This window comes from Vulpes vulpes, chromosome 11 (assembly GCF_048418805.1).
Source record: "Vulpes vulpes isolate BD-2025 chromosome 11, VulVul3, whole genome shotgun sequence".
Classification (NCBI taxonomy): domain Eukaryota; kingdom Metazoa; phylum Chordata; class Mammalia; order Carnivora; family Canidae; genus Vulpes; species Vulpes vulpes.
Genome location: NC_132790.1, coordinates 77,751,036 through 77,772,609, shown reverse-complemented (window position 1 = coordinate 77,772,609; position 21,574 = coordinate 77,751,036). Strand labels below are relative to the sequence as shown.

The following is a 21,574-nucleotide window of genomic DNA, read 5'->3' as shown; positions in this document are numbered from 1 at the left end:
TTGTTCTAAACATGGTCCTAAAATAAGGCTGGAGTGGAACTGGGTTGGCAAGACCAGTCTTTGTAGCCTTAGGTAAGTCCCTCTAAATCTCTCAATATCAGTTTCCTCCCTTGTCCCTGAGGAGGTAGTACTGCTCCACGTTCTAGAACCCTCTGCAAAGCCTGGGAGACAGTAAATTCAGACCTCTCATTCCAAACGGTAATGCTGGGACACTGGCCCAAAACCCCCAGGGAAGAGAGAGCCACAGTGGGGAAACAAACTGCTTGTATTTCTTGATTTCCCATCTGGAGATCCCAGCATGAAGGTGTCACCCCACGGTGTGCAGTAGAGGCTGAGGGAACCAGGCTGACCAGCGTGCCCCACCTCTAAAGGCATCACCCTTGGGATGATCCCATCTACTACAGATCATTAGTGATGGCCCGCTGGGCCAGAAGCTCCTGTCTACTGAGTCCCCAGGACTCAGGCACATTAGATAGCTTTGTACAAAAGCCCAAAAGTATCCCTCCATCTGGTAGCAATAGGCAAATTCCATTTGAGGTCTGCCATTGGGGGGTGGGGGAGACATACTTCCAAAACAAAGCTAAGCCCCATTCAGGAAAGATGGTGTTACAAGGCAGCTCAAAGGCCAAACTAATTAATGACCCTGCAGAAACATGGGGGGCTCAGGGACACAGACATGAGGGCAAGGCTATGCACTATGGAGACACCAAGGGAAGGTCATAGGATGTGCGCAGGAGGCAGCAGGCAGCCTGGAGCTGGAGCCCAGGACAGAAATGGCCTCTGCCTGGAGCAAGTACTCAGTCGTAGGGCCTCACATGGGGACATTTTCCTAAGGACTGAGAACACCAAAAGCCTACCCAGGTGTAGACTTCAGTGGTTACCCTCTGGTAGTGAACCCCCTGAACAAGAAATGGACATAATGGGCATTCATAAGACAGAGGTTAAAGCTCAGAGAGCCATGAGATGGTGCTGAGGATGGTGAAACTACAAGAGCTACCCCTTTGGGGAACACTGAGAAGCAGAATGTCACTGCTTTGCTATTGTTCACATGCTGAGCACCCCAGCTGGGCCTCCACCTTCTCCAGGGGCAGAGCACCGTTTCACAGGACTTTTTCACAGTTGGGTCTCTTCTTGGGGAAACTGCATCCACGTGAGGCTATGCTGGGCTGTAGACAGTTGAGGGGTTCCTCAGTAGGTCCAGAGCTGGGAGCCACTCCAAGAGAACAGGCCCACTTCCCTGCTTTGTGTTTCACAAGCCTGGGGAGATCTGATGGCCGGCTGCCCTGGGTGAGAATGCCCACATTTCTGGAGGTCAGAGGAACAGAGAGGCCTGTACACCAGATGCCCCAAGTGTGATGAGAACATATTCAAAAAACCCTGCAGGTCTTGGTGGGGCTAACAGTTCTAAGCCAAGTCAATGGTCTGAGTCAGTAACATTCCAGAAGAGAAAGGGCACTGAAGGTTGGCTATTTGGCCAGATGGTAGCAGGGGGGAACAGTTCCCAGGCTGGGCACATGGAAGGTTCTCTGGGACTTTGGATTAAGACAGGATGCAGTAGTCCTAAATTCTTCCAGTCGACTGAGTCAAAAGCATGTCTTAACAGCATGAGTTTGTCCTTGTTTTTGTCATATGAAGGTGGTAGAAACTGGACCAGGATGGCGCAAAGTCAATTTGATGACAGTGGAGAAGCTGTTGCCAAATATATAGGATGCAGCCCACCTCCTCCTCATGTGAAGTAGCGGCAGGACGTGGAGTCGATGTAGCAGTACGGGGTGCACTGCAGGTCTCCATATGACCTGAGGGGGCAGATAGGAGTCAGGGTGCACATGGGATGGTGGGCAAGAGAGCTCCTGCCCAGCCCTCATGACCAAGCCATGTTCTAAAAGGCCACCTTTGGTGACTTTTTGGCCAAACCTCATCAGATACCAGCCACTGCTGCTACCTTACCTGAGGGTTCCATAGAGATTGTTCTCATTCTCATTTGGGGTGAAAGGCTTGGAGCAGTTGAGTCCAGGCCTCTGGGGCTTTTCCCCTTGAACCCAATGGAGGGATCTGGGTGGAAAGAGTTGGCAACCTTGTTCTTAACACAGAATCTTAGAGAATTACTCCCTTCCTAAGACCTGAAAGATTTCCTTCCAGTGCTGTCCATCAGATCATAATGTAGTGATACAAATGTTCTATTTTTGTGCAGTCCAATATGGCAGCCACTAGCCATATGTGGCTATTGAGTTCTTAAAATCTGGTGTGACTGAATCATTGGATTTTCTATTTTATTTAATTTTAATTAATTTTAAGTAGCAACATGTGGCAGAGGGCCACCATTTTAGCAATTTATACTTCTGTAAGCCCAAGTGCTAATCCTGAGACAATGTGCCATCCATTATACCCATATTTATAAGTGTCCCCTAAGGCTTCTAGAGGTAATTAACCACAGTGAGCCAGTGGGAAAGCCCTGGGCTCTATGCAATCCTGTACTCCCATGTCCAAATGTCTATACTGAGTTGTCTCCATGAAGCCATCAACCAATCAGCTCAGACCTGCCAACTCTCTGGCGGGTGTCTGTTAGGAATCCTCCGTACATTGGAGACAGGGTAGTACATAAAGACACACAGATACAATGGGGTGCTGGTTAAGCCTACAGTGCTTGTTGTGGGATGACTACAGGTTTGTAGTTCTCCCAGCGTGGTTTGATGTGTTTGGGGGGTGGGCATTGTGGATACCTCCTGGTAAAAGAGAGCAGAGATGAGGCAACAGAACGGCAGGCTTGGTGTCTATCTGCCAGCCCTGCTGAGGGCCTAGGTCCCAGGAACAGGGCTGGAAGGGAATGCTTTAGAGACAGGACTCTGAGAGACTTAGGCAGTGTGAGGGGCCAGCGATCCACTCTGGAGCCAAGGGAGAAGCAAGACCTGGGGGGAGGAACAGCCTTCCCATTTCTCCTACAATGTTATACAACTCTAGTTTGGTGAAGATTAAGGGGAATTTGGTGCTGTTTTGCATTTCACAGGCCCAGTGGCCCTTCAGCTGGCTTGGGAGACATCAACGTGGAGGTTAAGACACTAGAATACTGAGCAACATGAACACCCACTGGAGAGTCCCAGATATAACCAGAGGGATCCTTGAAGAGGATACTAAATTCCTGGGGTTCCTGGGGTTTTCCTGGAGGAGCCACGAACCAGCAAAATTAAATATTAATGCTGGTGTGATCTCATTTGCACCCATGGGCCCAGGGGTTAGTAGCTGCTCCAGGGAATTCTGGTTATACAGATGCTTGGATTCTTGGAAATGCCCTCCACCCTCCACTGGGCTTCCTCCAGACCCACTTTCCAGAAGACTAATGTGGTCATGGTAGCCACTGGGGATGGGAGCTGCTCAGCCAGGGGCAACAGCTAAATATAGAGACTGCTCATCTCCAGGGGCTCAGGACAAAGCTGGTCCTTGTCTGTCTCAGCTTGGCCTCAGGGGCACTCAGGCACTCTGGGAGGGCACATGGTGATTATGTGTTTATGGCCTGTCTCCCCTAGGTGGGCAGGGACCATGTGTTGTGTTATCTATCACCATACCTCAGTGTTTAGAAAGTACAGGAACATAAGAAACACTAAGAAAGTATCTGGGAAGGAAAAAAGAGGAGGCAGTCAGAGAGAGAGGCAGGGGTGTCATAATAGCATGTGAGGTGATTCCTACCCAGGGAGATAGGTCTCGCACGTCAGGTAGCCGAAGTCAGAGCCATCACAGTCCTCCACGCCCTTGTGCTGGTGGCCATCTCCACAGTAGGCCCGGTGACAGCCTGAGGGACACAAGGAAGTATAGTCCTGAGAGGGGACTCAGAGTGGGACAAACTTCCTTCAGCCTGTAAGGGCTGTGTGGCCTGAAGGATCCACCCAGAGCACACACCCTCTTGAATGGACTTCCATAAAGCTTCAGATGTATCCAGGGACTGCCCCTCAGAACCCCAACCCCACACCAGAGAATAAAGAGACCCAGGCTTCAGCCCACTTGGGCTCTCTGAGCCTCAGTATCCCTATCTTAAGCCTTGGGCACGAATACCGTCTCCTCTTCACAGGACACACTGTGGGTTCCTGCAAAGTGAGATTCTGGAGACTGAGCACTGGGCACATGTAATGGCCGAGGTGGCTCTTGTCTGTGTACAGAGAACTTCCAGGGTGGGTGACCCCAAGTCCCTGGGGAGCCAGATGATCTTCAATGGGGTCTCTTGTTCTCACACAAGGGAAGGGTGTTGGAGTGTGAGCCCCACCCTCATTTTACAGGGCTTTGAGACCCCCCTCAGTTCCTTCCTGCTGTATGATCTCCTATTTGACGGTGTTTGTACCAGGGACAGAAGGGACTCCAGGCAAAGCCGGCATGCCAGTGATCACCATCCTGGAAAGTGAGATGGAAATACTCTGAGAGGGAGCCAGCTGCTTCTCTGTCCCTGCATCCATCTCAGTGCATAACTTCCTCACTATGCTGTGCCATCAACCTTCCCTTGAGCAAGGAATGAGACTTTCCATTTACACATCCCCAGCTCTAGCCGGGGCCTGGCTCCTCACAGCAGGGGCTTGAAAATAATTCAGTGAAGGGATGTTGATCCCTTATGATACCCTGACATCCAGCGCACATCAGCTCACAGAATCTCTGAAGACCTGAGCAGTTAGTACTGTCATACCCATTTTTTGGTTGAGGAAAGTGAGACCCAGAGCTGTGAATTGCCCTCCATCTCCCGGCTCACTGAGTAGCCTCCTCTCTGAGCATTCAAACTCTGTTCTGTTTGACTCTAAATCCCCTGCCTTCTTCCTCACCTCCTGCTTTTGCTGCATGACTGAAAGAAGAAAAGCAAACCCTCCAGTGCTGTGCTGATCCTGCCGCCTCCCATCAGCCTGAAGGCAGCTTCCCCTAAAGGGGGCTTTGCCACTAGGGCTTTATCTGGTAACAAAGTCCTGAATCAAATTCTTGGCTTCTCCCTTTTGTCTTTCACTCTGCATCACCTTTTATCTTTTGATAAAGAATGTAGACTGGAATGTGGGTTTTGGCAAGAAGTAGGATTCAGGAAAAGGGAGGGACAGGTGGCTTTTCTGGGAGCAAGATCCTTGACACCAATCCCCACTGACATGCTTGGGGAGTTGAAGTCAACATGTGGCCTGAATGGGAGGGCTGTCCCCACAGCAGCCCAGGTGTGCCCCTCTGGCTCCAATCGTCCAGGGGCTTGCCCCAAGCCTCCCCACCCCCCATCCACCCCATGGCAGTTTGAGCTTCAGGCCCTCCTGGCTGGGCCCCACTCACTGATGCAGTCGTCATCCACATTGTTGTTCCCATCATCACACTCCTCCCCGGGCTGCAGGACCCCGTCCCCACAGGAGCCACGGTGGTCTGCAGTGTAGTCCACAGGGTAGAAAGGGGTTACCTGGCCAAAGAAACACATGACAATTACTAGGGATGGCATGTGGGCAGCTGCAGGTAGGGCAGGTCATTGATAATGGGGCTAGAGGCTCTGGGTCTGTGGGGGCTACCTCCTGGCAGGGGAAAGGCACTCCTCTCCTGCTGCCCAGGGCTCTGCGGCTGACAGGAAAGCTGGCCTAGATCAAGATGGCAGCCTGGCAATATGGGATTGGAAGACCATCTGGAACCCTGGCTCAAAGAGGAGGTTCCATCTGGGGAGCAGGGGCACAGAGAACTGCTCAGAAGCAAAGCAGCAGAGGACGCCCAGTCCTTCCATGGGAACAGATTGCAGAAAGGCTCTGTGCCAGGCCCAACTGTTGGCCCCTCTTTCCTCTAATGCTATGTCCTTTTCCAGGGTGGGGTATGTCATGAGTGCCAGCCTCAGGGTACCTGGATGGGGAGCCAGCCAAGGCTGTCCTTGAAGTACAGAGATCTCTGGTCTTTGCGGAAGGCAATGGCGTTTTGGGTGTTCAGTCTCTCAAGCTCCTCCTGGTTGTTGACTACAAAAATCTGCCAGAGAACATACTGATGAGGATCCTAGAAAAACACTTCTATAGGGAACAGGGGAAAAGCTGGAGGAGGAAGCAGAAGCTCTATCCCTCGGCTGGTTGACAGCGGCAGGACGGGTCTGCTTAATTACACTCCATCATCCCTCCTGAAGTAGGGAGGAAGGCCTTGATTCCCACATCTTCTCATCCACTTCCTACTGAGTTTGCATTAAGACGAAGCGTGATTTCAAATTTTTAAACATTTAAGGGGGCACCTGGGTGGCTCAGCAGTTGAGCGTCTGCCTTTGGCTCAGGTTGTGATCCTGGCATCCTGAGATGGAGTCCTGCATCAGGCTCCCCGTGGGGAGCCTGCTTCTCCCTCTGCCTATGTCTCTGCCTATCTCTGTGTCTCTCACGAATAAATAAACTCTTAAAAAATTTTCTTTTAAACGTTTAAAATGTTCCTAAGACTTAAAGAGGTGATATCATCTAATCAAGTAATTCAACATCTAGAAATGATTCTTGACAAAACTGTTATAGCCAGAGGTGTTCTTTATGGTTTTATTTACATTAGTGAAAAAGCTTGGGAGAGCCCTGTAAATCCGACAGTACGGCACTGGTTAACTAAATCACAGCACCGCCGCATGTTGGATGGCTGATTTTGCGTGCATTTAATGATGAATTGATGTCCAGGGTTACTGGGAAATAATCCAAGGGAGGGTGGGCAGTAGTGAGTGGGTATAAAGAGGAAACAAGATTAGCCAGGAGTGGATAAATATTGAATTTGGGTGAAGGGTACATAGAAGTTTATTACACTATTTGTTCCGCTTTTGTATTTACTTGACTTTTTAAATAATTTTTTGTTCTTAAAGACAAAGAAAATACTCCAAAGTGTACCTGCAACCAAATGGACAGTTTGGTTTCCTACTTTTAATTTTCCAATCTCCTATAATGTGTACCAAGTAGAATGGGGAAATCAGTTTTATTAAACGGCTTTTACAAAGCTCTGAGAGGATCAGGTGAGAGCTCCTGATGGATAACCAGCCCAGAGTGCTCCTAGGAGCCTTACCACAGGAACGTGTGGAGAACTGGCCCCAAACATGGATTCCCTGTAAGAAGGGTTATTCACATTCGTAGGGGTTCCACAAAGACAGCTTCCTGGAGGCCCGGGAAATCCTCTGTCCCCTTTGGGTCCCATCACAAGTTGTCCTAGGAAGCAACAGATTGCTTGAGTGAAGAAAGGGAAACCCAAATAGCTCAAGGGAGACATGAGCAACCTTCACAACAGAAAGAAGGTCAAAGTCCACGGTATTTTAGGGGGAGAGGTTCAAAAGGACTCTTGTTCCAAGATGTGGAGGAGGTGTTCTCTGTGGGCCCCTTAACTATGCTGGGTGTCGCAGCACCTTCCCCAACCCTCTCTCTCTCCCCTTTCTCTATACTTAGAAACAGATAGGCATTCTACCTCCCAGACTACCTTGCATGCAAGGTCTGCAGTGGGAGAAGGGTAGGCATCTGGGAAAGTCTATCCTGATTCAGGAAAAACATTGCTGGTAAGAGACATGGCTTCCTCCTTCCTATCTAGAAGACAGAGAAGATGTCCGGTGCTGCAGCAGCCACACTGCAACCATGAAGTAATAGGTATGAGAAGAGAAGCCAACATGTAGGAAAGACCAGGGCCTCTTAGGACATGGGACCCTAACAGTGACCCTTAGATGCTGAACCAAAGCCAGCCACTGTCCACCTCTACACTTCCTTATATAAGAAAATCCCCTTTTTGTTTAGACTATGATTAACAGAGACTTCTTGCTGATAAACACATTGCTGACTGATAACCTTTATTATTATTTTTATTCATTTTATTTTGCTTTTATATATAAGATCTTTATAAAGGAATTTCTGAAGGAGGGTTTCTTTGATTTCTTCTGGAAGAAAATGGAATGTTTGAAAATGCTCCATCTACTCATTCTCCCCTGGTACTGAGAAGAGTGAACTGAACACACATGATTAGGAAACCTACTCCCTGCAGTGTGGGTGGCCTGCTAGGGTAGCAGTTTTCACCTTGACTTTTAAAGGCCCTAATGATGCCCAGGCCACACTCCAGACTGATTCCATCAAGAATGCTGAGAATAGAAACCAGGCATTTTTGCTTTTAAAAGCTCTCAAGCTGATTCCAACGTAAACCGAGGTTGAAAACTGCCGCAGTCTTTGCACAAGCCATTCCCCTACTAGACTGTTTTCCCTTCACCCTCCAGGCCTCCCTCTCCAGGTACCTCCTAGCTTGCTCCTGACCTGGGTTCAAGTATCACTTCCTCAGGGAAAGCTTTTGAATGCTCACACTCAAGGCATGTTCATGCTGGATACAATTTCATGGTTCCCCATGCCTTTACTTCATGGCACTTCTGTTTCTGATTTTTGTATCTTGTGAGATTATCTGATCAAGGTCAGTCTCCCCCAGTACAATGTAAGATCTACAAAGCTGGTATCTGTTTTCATTTCCCATGGTTGGACACACAGTAGGGGCATGATACATGCTTGATGATTAAAGATGGATTTGAATGAATGAATGAATGAATGAATGAATGAATAAGTGAATGTAGACTAACTGGTCTTCAGAAAATGCTAAAAAATCATATTTGGGGGACACCTGGGTGGCTCAGCAGTTGAGCATCTACCTTCGGCTCAGGGTGTGGTCCTGGAGTCCCAGGATCGAGTCCCACATCGGGCTCCCTGTATGGAGCCTGCTTCTCCCTCTGCCTGGATCTCTGCCTCTCTCTCTCTCTGTGTCTCTCATGAATAAATAAACAAAATCTTTTAAAAAATCGTATTTGGGTTGGTTGGAAAGAGCTAGGGCAAGAGCCATCCGACAGGAAGAAAGGAAAGAGAGGAAAACCAGAGACAGAGAAAGGAAGTATGCCTCTTTCTGGGAAAGTAAGGGGAGTCTGGAAACCAGACAGTCATTGCTTTCAGGTTGTGTAACTTTCAGGGAAGCCAGCAACTGGGGACATGGTTGGCATATCCCAGAAGGGCAGAAAATAAAGTGACCCCAGGGGAGAAGGTCTAGTCAAGGAAGCAGCTTCAGCTAAAGGAGACCTCAATGGGAATACCCTCCCTGCAACCCTGAGCATTCCTGAGCTGATGAACAGATATGTCCAAGATCAGAATAATGTCAGCAAGAGGGGAAGGGAGGCTTGCCAACATTGTATACCAGGTTGTGGTACTTTGAATAAGAAACCATGCTGCAGGAAGAGCTCTAGTCTTGTGTTTTGATATTTTCAACACAGCCCAAAAAGACAGAAACTCCATCAGCCCAGGAATATTCTGGGTAATCATGACACTGGGGATCTGAAGTGGGAATTTCTATAACCGAGGATGTGAGAGTGGCACTGGAGCAGGCTCTGTGACCCCAACAACTCTTCCAGAACCGTGGCCCAGAGAGATTCAGGAGTTTGTCCCATTATCCAGCTAGTAAGTGGTGACACTGAAATGTGAATTCATGTTCACTTAATACTATGCCATTCCAAAGACAAATGTCCAGGAATATTGATGCCTGTAGGAAGCTGGCAATTCCTAGGTACCACAGTGACTCACTTAAACCCTGTCTGGGTACTGGAAGGACTCAGACAAATGTGAAATTTGGTTATTGCAGATTACGTGCTAGAGGCATTTTGCCTTTATTCTCTCCCTGGCTTCCTAGCACCTCTTTCTCTATAACTCGGGTACTAAAGAGCTCCCACCCTCTCCACCTGCCCCAGCACCATCCTGCCCCATAGCACTGGGCACCAGAACCAGAGATGGCCTCCTGACAGGATGACAGGATGAGGCAGGGAGCCTGCTTCCTGCCACCACTGCAGTTTCCCTGAAGCTTCCTTTCAGCTGTCAGAGGGCATCTGTCACCCTGCCTGCTGGTTTCCTGCCAGGAGGCACTGAAGGGCATGGCAAGTTGAACTTCCTCACCTTGGCCTCTTAGAAGCTGCTCTAGTGGGCCTGGCTGATTCATCATCCCTTGTAGCCAGAGGCCCTGGCTCTCTATCACTGCCCAGAGAGCCTCCCGTCACCTCTGGCTACACACTACTGGCCTGAGATGGGAAATCTGGAAGAAGGTGGAGGCACCCCACAGAACAGCCTCCACATCACCCCCAGCTCCCACTCTGCCTCTGCAGAGGCTGCATGGCTGAATGGGAAGGTCTCGGGACCAGGAGCCACAGACTGACTCTAGGCCATGTGAAGCCGGCAGTCAGTTCTGCAATCTTGGGGAAGTCCCTGTCCTCTGAACCTTTTCTGCTCTTTTCTATAAAGAGGGTCAGATAAGACCAGGGGTGTTTAGCCTGTGATCTAAAGAGCCCAAGGACATCCCAAGATGGATCTGAAGGTCTGTCTTGGGTAAAGATAGACACATTTTCCTCCTGAGTGGGCTTGGGACTTTTATCAGCCTCCAAAGGTGGTCTCAGGAATCAATCTGGGGGCCTGCTCCCATTCTTGACAGTAACCCAATTGGCCCTAGGCCTAGGGAGGTTCTCTTTTAAATTCATCCCTCTTTCCCAAAAATGTTCCTATGGAACAGGATTATTGCCCCATTTTCTTGAGCCCCTTCCATCTGAGAGGATCCCCAGAAAGGAAGTGACTCAAAAGAAGGCACAGGAAGGGGACATGAGTCAGAAGCGGACTGCATCCTCCTTGACTGCTGTGCCATAACCCAGGGGGGACAGACTGAGAACCAAAATGGCCTGTGTCGGTGAATGCCTGTAGGACCCGGCCCTGCCCATCTCACCTGCCAGGTGAACATGGGGATGCAAAGCTGACTCAGCCACAGACGCTGCCTCAAGGACTTACCATTTAGAAGGAAGATGAGGGACGCCTGGGTGGCTCAGAGGTTTAGCGCCTGCCTTTGGCTCAGGGCGTGATCCTGGAGTCTAAGGATCAAGTCCCACATCGGGCTCCCTGCATGGAGCCTGCTTCTTCCTCTGCCTGTGTCTCTGCCTCTCTCTCTCTCTCTCTCTCTCTCAATCTCTGTCTCTCATGAATAAATAAATAAAATCTTAAAAAAAAATAGAAGGAAGATGAAACACAGCTGCAGAAAACAGTTACCAGTGAAAGGCCGTAGCAGAGAGGCAATATGTGACTTGGACATGGGGGAAGGAGGTATGTCCTGGTAGGGCCTTGCTGAGGAGAGGGCTTTGAAGCAAGGAGACGGTTTTGCTGGGTGGACGGGAGGATGACAGGGATGCTATTTCAGAGATCCGCTCCAGCTCAACAGAGAGCAGAATCAGCAGGAGGGTAAAGGGCGGTGAGGCTGGGATCTGTCAGAGGATGGAGGGGTGGGCCGAGGTGTGCATACTAGGCTAAATGAGAAGGAGCCTGAAAAGCAAGCAGAGAAAACAGGACTACACTGGCCAGTTATGCGTACCAGACCGAGGAGGAAGAGGACCACAACAGACCCTTGAACGACACGGGTTTGAACTGTGCAGGTCTACTTCTATGAAGATTTTTCACAGCATGTCCCCTGAATGCATTTTCTCTTCCTTATGATTTTCCTAGTAACATTCTTTCCTCCAGCTTACTTTCTTGTAAGAATACAGTATATGACACATATAACATACAAAGTATGTGTTAATCAACTGTTATCGGCAAGGCTTCCAGTCAACAGCAGGCTATTAGTAGTTAAGTTTTGGGGGAGTCCGAAGTTATATGTCGATTTTTGGCTGACTGGGATCAGCACCCCTAACCTCCACATTGTTCAAGGGTCAATCGTAGTTGGAAGGACCCCCCACAAGGATGTGTCCAGTCAATTTACGGAAACAGATTATGGGGCAAGGACACATGAGCCAGGTTGGAGCTCCAGTCTAGTTCCCCTAACAGAATAGAAATAGGCATTATAAGATATCTTACTGTTATACTAACTGGTGTTTGTTCTCCCACTATTTTTTCCTCTCCCAATTTCAAGAAGGTAGCAGGACTTAGTGCTTTCTTGCTCTTGCTGAAACAGGTACTATGTGAAGACTTTTGCCTTTCTGCCCTCTGTTCACAGAAGAGAAAAGCTCCTAGAAAGGGTGGCAGTGTATGAGAAGTGTGAGAGGCCAGGGGGCTGGAGGTCGGAAGAGGGGAAATCACCCCAGACATGGAGAGACAGGGATTCCCTGTGTCCTGGAGAAGAGGCAAGGTCTTAGAAGGAATGGCTGTGGGGCACTTCTTAGGAGATTGAGCTATACGGCCCAGGCTTGAAAACGTTCTGATACCCAAGCATGGCATGAAGATGGTAGTCACCAGGCACCCTTGGACCATGTGGCCTCAGACAGCAGACATTTCGGAGGTGAAGAGGGCAGATCAAAGGCTGGAGGGAACTCCCCTGATGTTTTTCTGCCATAAGCCCCAATATCTTCACCCAACTCTTTTTTGGCAGCTGGAGGAGTGGAGAGAACCTCAATAATGCCTGAGATTGAATTTTCCTGGCAACCTGGGAGGTTAGAATCTCAGAGTCAGCTTTAATTTGGTTTAAAGGATCTAAGGGTGGCTCAGTTGGTTTAGTGTGTCTGCCTTCGGCTCAGATCATGATCTCAGGGTCCTGGGATTGAGCCCCACATCAGGCTCCCTGCTCAGAAGGCAGTCTGCTTCTCCTCCTCTTTCTCTGCCTCTCTTCCCACCACTCATGCTCTCTCTCTCTCTCTCTCTCAAATAAATAAATAAAATCTTAAAAAAAAAAAGGATCTAACATATTATAACATTTCTCGACCATCCCATGAATATATTCCCATAAACACATGGAAGAAAAATGCAATGTAGAATTTTAAAATGTCTTAATTTTCTTTTAAAAAGATGATAATAAAAATTGCTTGGATTCCTTTTGTATAACTGAGGACAAAGGACCCTATATAGTAAATAGTCTTTTCAGAGATGCTGTGTTTATACAGAGAATGTGCTATGAAATGTTGGTTGCATTTGGAGCTGATGAGGCAACAAACTAAATAAAGGGTTTAGCTCATCAAATTAAACAAGGTGAAGAAGGTAGCAGTGTTTCTATGCCCCCTTCAATGGTAGGCTTTGATTTCTTTGTATGTTCAGTGCAAACCAACAAGGACTCCTTGGTAACACCACATAAGATAGAAAACTCTGCCATGACTTCCAGGTTTGAGAGAACTGCTTGGAGTCATGAAGAGTTTTTCTAGAAAAAGGTGTTAGTTGATGAAATATATGCCTGTTATTATTTTTCACTTGAAGTATAAATGACATCACCAATGTGATCATGTTTCCCTTTGTTTTCTCCTCTATTTGTTCTCTAAAACCCTACAACAGGGCAGCCCCAGTGGCGCAGTGGTTTAACGCTGCCTGCAGCCCAGGGCCTGATCCTGGAGGCCCGGGATCAAGTCCCACATCAGGCTCCCTGCATGGAGCCTGCTTCTCCCTCTGCTTGTGTCTCTGCCTCTCTCTCTCTCTCTCTCTCTCTCTTTCTCTCTCTCTGTCTCTCAAGAATAAATAAATAAAATCTTTAAAAAATAAATAAAATCATACAACAGAGTCAGGATGGTGTTTACCTCTCTTGTGTTAAAGTTGAATGAGCCAAACCGTGGAGAAATTATAAATATACTCAAGTGCCTCGAGTAGTTTCTAACTCAGAACACAAGGCAGAGCTCTGCAGGCATCTCCTGTGCCCTCTCCGGGGAGGCTGGCCAGGAGGGCGGCACTGTAGATGATATGAAGCAGTGTAGCTCTTACCTGCAGATGGGGGCCCCGGGGGGCCTGGCGGGCCCGGACGGCCAGGTTGACCAGAAGGCCCAGGCTTGCCTGGTGGGCCCATTACTCCACTATCTCCCTTCTGCCCCTGACAGAGAGAAAGGCAGAGCCTGTTACAATAACATGACATGGCAAATTTCCTTCCCCATTTATGTCTAAATCAGGGGTCACTTTGCACTTTGGAGCAGGAGCCCAGGGCAAGATGAACCTGAGGCCTTGACCACCAAACTCCTAAAAGGCTCAGGGCAGGGGTGCCTGGCTGGCTCAGCTGGTGGAGCATACAACTCTTGATCTCAGGGTTGTGAGAGCCTACTTAAAAAAAAAAAAAAAAAAAAGCTCAGGGCAAATGACATTTGAGATTGTGATGGTTACAAGTTCACAGACATTACTTCTTGCTCTGTCCTGGAAACATGGCACAGGACTCCTGAAAGCAACCAAACCAACCCACTCCCCTCACCAGACAGAGAAGGAAACAGGCTCATGCAAGGCATGAGAGGAAAGCAGAGACTTATGCAAGGCATCTAGTGCTGAGGCAACAAGTCTAGGACACAGGCCTCTGCCCACTCATCAAAACCATCTCTATTTTACCACAAGCGCTGTTTCCATCAAATGGTCCCATTGCTCTCAGGATTCAGTCCCAGAGCAATTTCAGCCTACAGAGTCCTTCATGGCTGGCCTTTCTAGTCTTGTTCCAGCCTTCTGTTTTTGGTATTCAAGAACACTGTGCCTTTTACGTTCCTCCTCCCCGCCCAAGCTCCCTCTCCACTCTTCTGCCTGGTAAGGTCCCTCCCAGCCTTTAGCTCCCAGGTAAAGTGTCACCGCAGCACAGCCTTCCCGGACCCTGCCAGACCAAGGCAGTTCTTGTCACAGGCTCTCACAACTTGGCTCCTCTCCCTCCCAGCATTACCCAGATCAGAAACACCATTGTTAATGTGTGGTCTTTCTGTCAGTGTCTCTCCATGAGACATAGGCTCCCTGTGGGCTGGAATTTGTCTTGTTCACCTCCCTTCCCCAGATTAAATGAGGGAGGAGGATGATGCTGGGGGCAAAAAGAGGAAGTAGTTCTGTTGAGCTGGAAGTCAAGAGACGTGGGCTTTCACATTGCCATAAGACCCTGGGTCACTCAGGTCATTGGTGTGTGCCTCAGCTTTCTCATCTATAAAATGGGGGCCATCAAACACCTTCACAGCTTTATTGTGAGAGTAATAAAGATCTCAGAGGTAAAAAAGTGGTTTGCACAGAACCAAGAGCTGGGGGGTCAAGCTGACTATCATAGCAACTAGCTTGGTTTCATCTTTTTCACATGGTTAGAAAAGGCCTGATGTCTTAAAGAGAGGCATACTTGGAGCTGTAGCCATTCCACACAGGCTATCCTCCTAGCTGCTTGTTCTGAGAGGGTCAAGAACAAGAACTTTCTCCTTAGGGCTGATCTTAGGAATGACTCCAGAAACCAATCGGTAGGTTCTTCCCCTAAACAATTGACTAACTGTCTGCTCTTATGCTAGGCCTGAACAGGACAGTGATTGATGCATGACACCTTTGACCTGGATCCCCTTTCTACACTTGTGCCTTGGCAGGCTTGCCCATGTAATGAAACATAATCTTCCCCAAGTCTGGGAAGCAGGCAGGCAGGGCACTCCTTTCCAATCACAACAGTGACACGTGATCTGCCACTTTGTCAACATGGCCCTGGAGTCTCTCTTGGCAATATCCAAGGGGTTCTTAAATTCTTTTTTATTTATTTATTTGTTTATTTATTTCCTTACTTTTTAGGAGCTCTTAAATTCTTAATATGGGGCCTGTGAGGTCATAGTTTATTTCCAATTCCATCCCGATGGAGGGAGTTCTTAGGCCCTTGCCCAAGCTGAAGCTTGGTACCTAAGATAGGTGCCAGAACAGCAAAGGAGGTCACACCATCTTAATATAGCCACAGTGAAGGCTTATTTTTCTAAAAGCACATCAGCTGACTGAGCACAGGAAATGCCACAGCTTGAAGGAGCTGGAAGCACTCCTTGATTCTGACACCAAACAATAATGGAATATTCTGTGTATATCAGTCATTTGTTTAGAATAAGCCTCTATGAGCAGGACTCAATGAGCAGTGCTTTCCAGGAAAGGTAGCATTCTTTATTCCTTTACTGCTACAAAGTTTGGTGATACCTCTCAAGGAAGTTGTTCTGTCTCCTTAACTGAAGATTAGCATAACAGAGTCAAGAGTGGTTTTCCTGAGCCTGGTTGAAGACGAGTGCCGTGCCGAGTGCCGAGTGCCAAAGCATGAAGGTGATGAGAGATGTGTGGGGAAAGCAAGTCTCAGCTCTCGAAGTTCAAATTCTGCCTTGGAAGCTTGTGTAGCTGAGGGGGTCACTCTACTTCCCTGGCTCTCAGTTTCCTTGTGGCTAGACAGAGGGAAGTGGATGAAGTGGTTTCTAAAATCCTTCTAGCTCTGAAATTCTAATCTCCTGAATTCTGGATCTCTGATTCCAAGAGTTGGATTGACTTATAATAACCTCCAGAAATTCTTAGCACCACTGGCCCAACAACATTTGATGTATAAGACTCTATGCTAGGAAACTGATTCATGATTAAAAAGAAAAGCAGTACCATGGTGGTCTCCCAAGGCTAACAGCTCAAGTATCCGCTGACCAGACAGGCAGGGAGGGTTCGGAGCTCACTCAGGTTGTTTATAACATCTTGTAGGAAGGATGAGCTCATTTCTCTGAGCAACTACACATGGTGCTAGGGTAGTTTTAAGATTGCTCCAACTGAATCATTTGCAACAGTGTCAGGAAATAGCCTTCTTGGCTCAAGCCCTCACCAGGAAAAGAGAAGCACTGTTCAAGAAAAGCACTAGAAGGACAAAAGCCAGCAGGCTTCTTGAACCCCAAGCATAAAACATTCTGCATGGAATCAGCAGTAGGGAAGAAAAAGATTTTACCTTTTTTTTCCCTCCTTTTTCAGAGTCAAGTTTTTTAGGGAATTGTGGCATCACTGTGAAGTCATAGACATGCCAGCCATTGTAAACCTTTGAAAATTGAACTAGACTATTGTGACTTCAAAAGTTATAATGGAATTCATATTATCCAGGTTGGGGCCTGTGTCTTTCCTAAGTTCACTTGGAAAAGACCAGAATTGGCTTCATACTGTTACCATTGTTCAGAACCCTGGCTACACATTAGAATCATATGGTGAGCTTTAAGAAAAACCACTGTGCTGAAACCCCAGGTCAATTATATCAGACTCTCTGGGAAGTAAGGCCTATGCACTGGGGGTGATGAGAGACAAATTTGAAACTATAACCATTGCACCTGAAGCACAAAACCTGCATCTAATCGGCCCCCTAGCTCACTGTGATGGATGCTCAAGTTTGAGAACCACAGATGTAGCCTAAGGAAAGAATGAAAACATATGAATGGAAAAAGGTTTACACCCAAAGATGTTCATCTCTCTCAGCACTATTTGGTCAGGCCACTCTTGTCCAAGCAATCTGTTGCTTACTCATTTACAAAATGTGATGCAGATACTTTAAAAATGCTTCAAAATGCTTACTGAGGGGTGCCTGGGTGGCTCAGTTGGTTGAATGTCCAACTCTTGGTTTTGGCTTGGGTCATTGTCTCAGGGTCATGGGACAGAACCCTGTGTTGGGTTCCATGCTCAGTGGGGAGTCTGTTTGGGATTCTCTTCCTCTCCCTCTGCCCCTCTCCTGCTCGTGCTCATACTCTCTCTAAACTAAATACAACTTTTAAAAAACACTTAATGAATATGTGCAGTAATGAGCAAAAATGTGCATGCTGTGATTTTAAGTTACAGTTTTAGGATATGACAACTATCAATATATTTTATATTGGATATAAAAGACCCAAACAACTACAAAGTTCACAAAGAAATAACACTAGAAGGAAATACACCAAAATGGTTATGTCTGGGTGTTAGGTATTAGAACACTTCCCTTTTATTTTCTGAATTTTCCAAGTTTTCTGTGATGATCATGTATTACATTTATAATGGAAAAAGAAGTAAAGAGTCTACAAACTTACAACCAAAAATGTAAAGAAATGCCTGCCCATTAGAGAAAAGATGAGAAGTTTCTCTGAGGTACTCAACACAGCTCTAAAGTCAGTTAAAGCAAATGTGCCTTCATCTTTCCCTCTCATATCACATGATTTTTTAAAAAAAATTTATTTATTTATCCATGAGAGACACAGAGAGAGAGGCAGAGATATAGGCAGAGGGAGAAGCAGGCTCCCTGTGGGGAGCCCAATGTGGGACTCGATCCTAGGACCCCAGGATCATGACCTGAGCCAAAGGCAGATGCTCAGCCACCAAGCCACCCAGTCGTCCCCACATCACATGATTTAACACAAGAACCTGCTCAACAAGAGGAGTTCAGAATGAACAATTTTCCTTAGTCCTTAACAGTGTCCATAGAATCACTTACAAATCAGGGGCCCGAGTAGGGAAAAACCACCATATTGTTAAGATGCAGAAGACCCTTCAATAGCAAGGAAATATTGGGGCTGTTCTCCAAAACTCCATTTGTGTCTGGGGCATTGAGGCAAAAAGCAAGTTTTCTTGATGAACAACCAGATCCGGCTTCTACTCCTAGTTGCTCTGGTTAAGATAGACCCATTCTTATGAATCAAACATCCACTCTTGCTTCTGGCCTTCGACAATGTTTGAATGGAGCATTCTATCTTACTTGTTTCAAACCTTGGTTAGCCTAGAGAAGCAGAAGCTCCTGAAAATGGTACTCTTTCTGCCTACCAGCCTAGAGGACACTGGGGACTATGCCTATGGAATCTCTCTGATTGGCTCCACCTATCTGTCTCTACACCACCCACCTACATCAGGAGGGTCTGACCTCAGAGGCATGCTAAGCACTGAGATTCTTACCGGCTTGCCTCGTTTTCCTGGTCTTCCTCTGGGTCCCCTGTGTCCTGTTATCCCAGGCTCACCCTTTGGACCCATTTCACCCTGGAAAGAAGAAAGAAAAGCAAGAGAGGAATTAAGGCAGGTGGAGCAGGGTCATCTCTACAGGTCTATCCAATCATTTGTCATGAGACCAGTGTACTTGATCATTCCAGACTTTTTCCAACTGGCCAATCTGGGAGTTTGGGAAAGTGATGAGGTGATGTAAAAGGTAGATAGATTTTTCAAGGAAGGGAAGAACAAGGTTACTCTGGGTGAGTTACTGACTATCTGAAAGCTGTCTCTGAAAGAGACAGCTGCTGGGCAGCACACATTTTGGTGTCCCAAATCACCATGCTAAATGGCCAAAGTAGGAGATTCCTGCATTTCAGTGACATATATGACTGTGACACTGTAAGCTGCCAAGGAAAAATGCTTTCTCTCTTAGTTGAAATTTTGTGTTTTGAATTTATGCTCAAAACAAAACACATCTATGAGTTTCTGAATGATTGGACACAGTTTTGACAGCTATCATCTCTCAAAATTTTCTGTTCATGTAATGACCTTTATTTAGGGTTATACATTTCCCTACTCTTCTGTAAAAACTGGTTTGAGTTCCAGCTCACTTTCATTTGATTTAGATGAAAACTGTGGTGGAAAATGTTCCAGACATATTCAAATGCTCAATATAATTATTGTAAAAGGCATGGGAAGCAATGTCAACAATACTCCTAATCGAAAAGCCCTACTTTGAACTATCAGAACCAAATGTACTAATTGCAGTACTATGGCCAACATTTTGTAAAATCCATTTCTCCATCATAGTTTCTTTCCTTCCCTGTGTTCTTCTAGAACTCCAAGCCCACCTACTATCCCTTTGGGTCATGGACCCCAAAACATCATTCCCACCTCCAGTTATCCCTCTAGAACCCAGAATGCGCCACCAACAAGCTAAGTTTCGCAAGAGCAACCATGAGAGTTTCTATTAGTTGGAAGCCAGTGTCCATGAAGAGCTACCCCAGGCACTCAAGAGAACAATAAACATCAAGAAAGCTCTTCACATGAAGGTCAGAGGAAGTATAACACTACAGGAAACACTAATACAGAATAAGGATCAAGCATAGAACTCTGAAATTATCCAGCACTCAGCCAGTGTTAACAGATTTATCCCTACCCAAGCCATTAACATCTTGCCACACCAAGAACTGTCCTTAAACCTGTGATTTCTTTCCAACCTGTCATGTCCTCTAGGACGTAGGCAGTGAGAGCGTGGGAGGATAACATGGACTTTCTATGGCTAGAAGGATGCTCATACAATTTTCCTCGGCTGTTTAGAAGGGGTCAAGGGGCATTTTATCTGGCTTGGAGAAAACTGCAGCATAAACAGTATAAGTGGTTTTTGGTTTTGTTTTTTGTTTCTTTTTTAAGATTGGCAGCAGGAAGTATGGCTCCTCTCTTCATCAACTGGAAGCAGCCAGTATATTCTTGATCTAATTTCTAATAAAAATTATTATTATCATATCATCTTTGTCTTAAAACAGCTTGCCATGAAAGGAAAGAGAACTCTAAAAAATAAATAAATAAATAAATAAATAAATAAATAAATAAATAAATGATAGAGAACTCTAAATGGCAAGTCTAGTAAATGGTGCAGAGTCCAGAGAAGCTGTCATACTTAATTCCACAGTAATTTATTATTCTTTGATGTTCACTGTTGTACTGAATGCACCTAACCTAAATATTTTTAAATCAAATTATTTTGTTCTCTTTTAATGTTTCCTTTAACTTGCTTATGTAAGTATTCATTTTTAACCCAACATTCCACCTAGGAAAGAGCAGGAACAGAGTTTTTGACAGCTGAAAGTAGTAATAAATAATAATAAATTACTGTCAGATGATTGAAATTATTTAAATATGCTCTCCTAACTGAAGGTCAGATAAAAATTGTTTATTCAAGTTTGGAAAAGAAAACTTTAAGATAAACTCAGAACACAATTAGGATTCTAAGCAAGCATGCATTTTGCATGTTCAAAGAATACTATGTATGCTGTGATGCTGTAAGGCTAGGGAAAAATGACAATCTCCAAGGTTAGTGGCTTTCAGCATGAAGAACACAATGTTCGACAGAATTGTTCTCAATTCTGTTGTAAATCAACTGAATGAACTCCATTTTTATGTAGCCTTGTTCCCAGCAAGATATCCATAAAATCCCACTAAATATTTAACTGTTTAAATAAATATTTAACTGTCAAATAAAAAATGTTTGTTGTCACCCAGCTGAAATAATGCTGCATACCTCTGGCAGTAGATGTGCTGCCCTCGAAGAAGGTCTGAGTTGAGTGTCATTAGCAATGGTATTAGGCCAAAGATGCCTGTGCCTCACCCTGGGGCTCTTGACCATTGCAGCTCAAATCTGATCCCTCTGTTATGATGCCTTCTGCTCCTGAACATTACCTGTGGCCCTCTAAGAGGTAAGAAATGCAAAGAAAGGCCTCTCCACCCAAATGGGGTGTCCTTTCCCTTCCACTGAACTAGAAGGAGGTCTCAGACCATGCTGGAACCCTCTCATCAATGTGCACAGCAACTTGCTCCTCTTCTAGACCAGAAGCTTCGACAGCAAAACCCACTTTCTCTGCTCAATGGACAGGAAGGCAGAGCTATTTGTGTAGTGCTTAGGTCTAATGTGTTACTGAGGCCTACTTTATTACTATTTCTAAGTACTTACTTTCTGCCCCAGCATTCCAGGAAATCCTGGGAAGCCCTGTGAAGAGAGCAACACACAGTGACTATCTCTGAGATAGGTCCTGAGAGGGCTATGGAAGAGGGTGGTTGGCTGTTTTCAAGAGAAGAGCCCTGTTGGTCAGTCAGCCAGTCAGCCCAACAACTCACAGGGGGCTGCCACTTCCATTGTAGTTTATCATTCCATGCAAAGGCCATTACCTTTTCTCCTTTGGGACCCAAGTCACCCCTTTCACCTCTGGATCCCTAGGAGGAAATCACAGGAGAGAGTCAAAGAGTTAATA

At 46.5% G+C, this 21,574-nt stretch overlaps 1 protein-coding gene across 4 annotated transcripts in view; it reads right to left on the bottom strand.

Moving 5' to 3' along the window:
• Window positions 1-247: 247 nt before the first annotated feature.
• Window positions 248-21,574, bottom strand: part of COLQ (collagen like tail subunit of asymmetric acetylcholinesterase) — a 57,342-nt gene continuing 36,015 nt past the window's right edge. For 2 of the 4 annotated variants that reach the window (XM_072726813.1, XM_072726814.1), the window contains exons 9-17: window positions 21,492-21,536; window positions 21,277-21,312; window positions 18,537-18,617; window positions 13,629-13,734; window positions 6,991-7,130; window positions 5,824-5,943; window positions 5,278-5,398; window positions 3,682-3,784; window positions 248-1,796 (exon numbers count right to left, since the gene is read on the bottom strand). In XM_072726813.1, coding sequence (XP_072582914.1) covers window positions 1,727-1,796; window positions 3,682-3,784; window positions 5,278-5,398; window positions 5,824-5,943; window positions 6,991-7,130; window positions 13,629-13,734; window positions 18,537-18,617; window positions 21,277-21,312; window positions 21,492-21,536 — 822 coding nt within the window. In that variant the 3' untranslated portion in view covers window positions 248-1,726. Of the gene's footprint in view, window positions 1,797-1,839; window positions 2,053-3,681; window positions 3,785-5,277; window positions 5,399-5,823; window positions 5,944-6,990; window positions 7,131-13,628; window positions 13,735-18,536; window positions 18,618-21,276; window positions 21,313-21,491; window positions 21,537-21,574 lie in introns of those variants that run through there. The other 2 variants (XM_072726816.1, XM_072726815.1) reach the window with 2 other exon arrangements.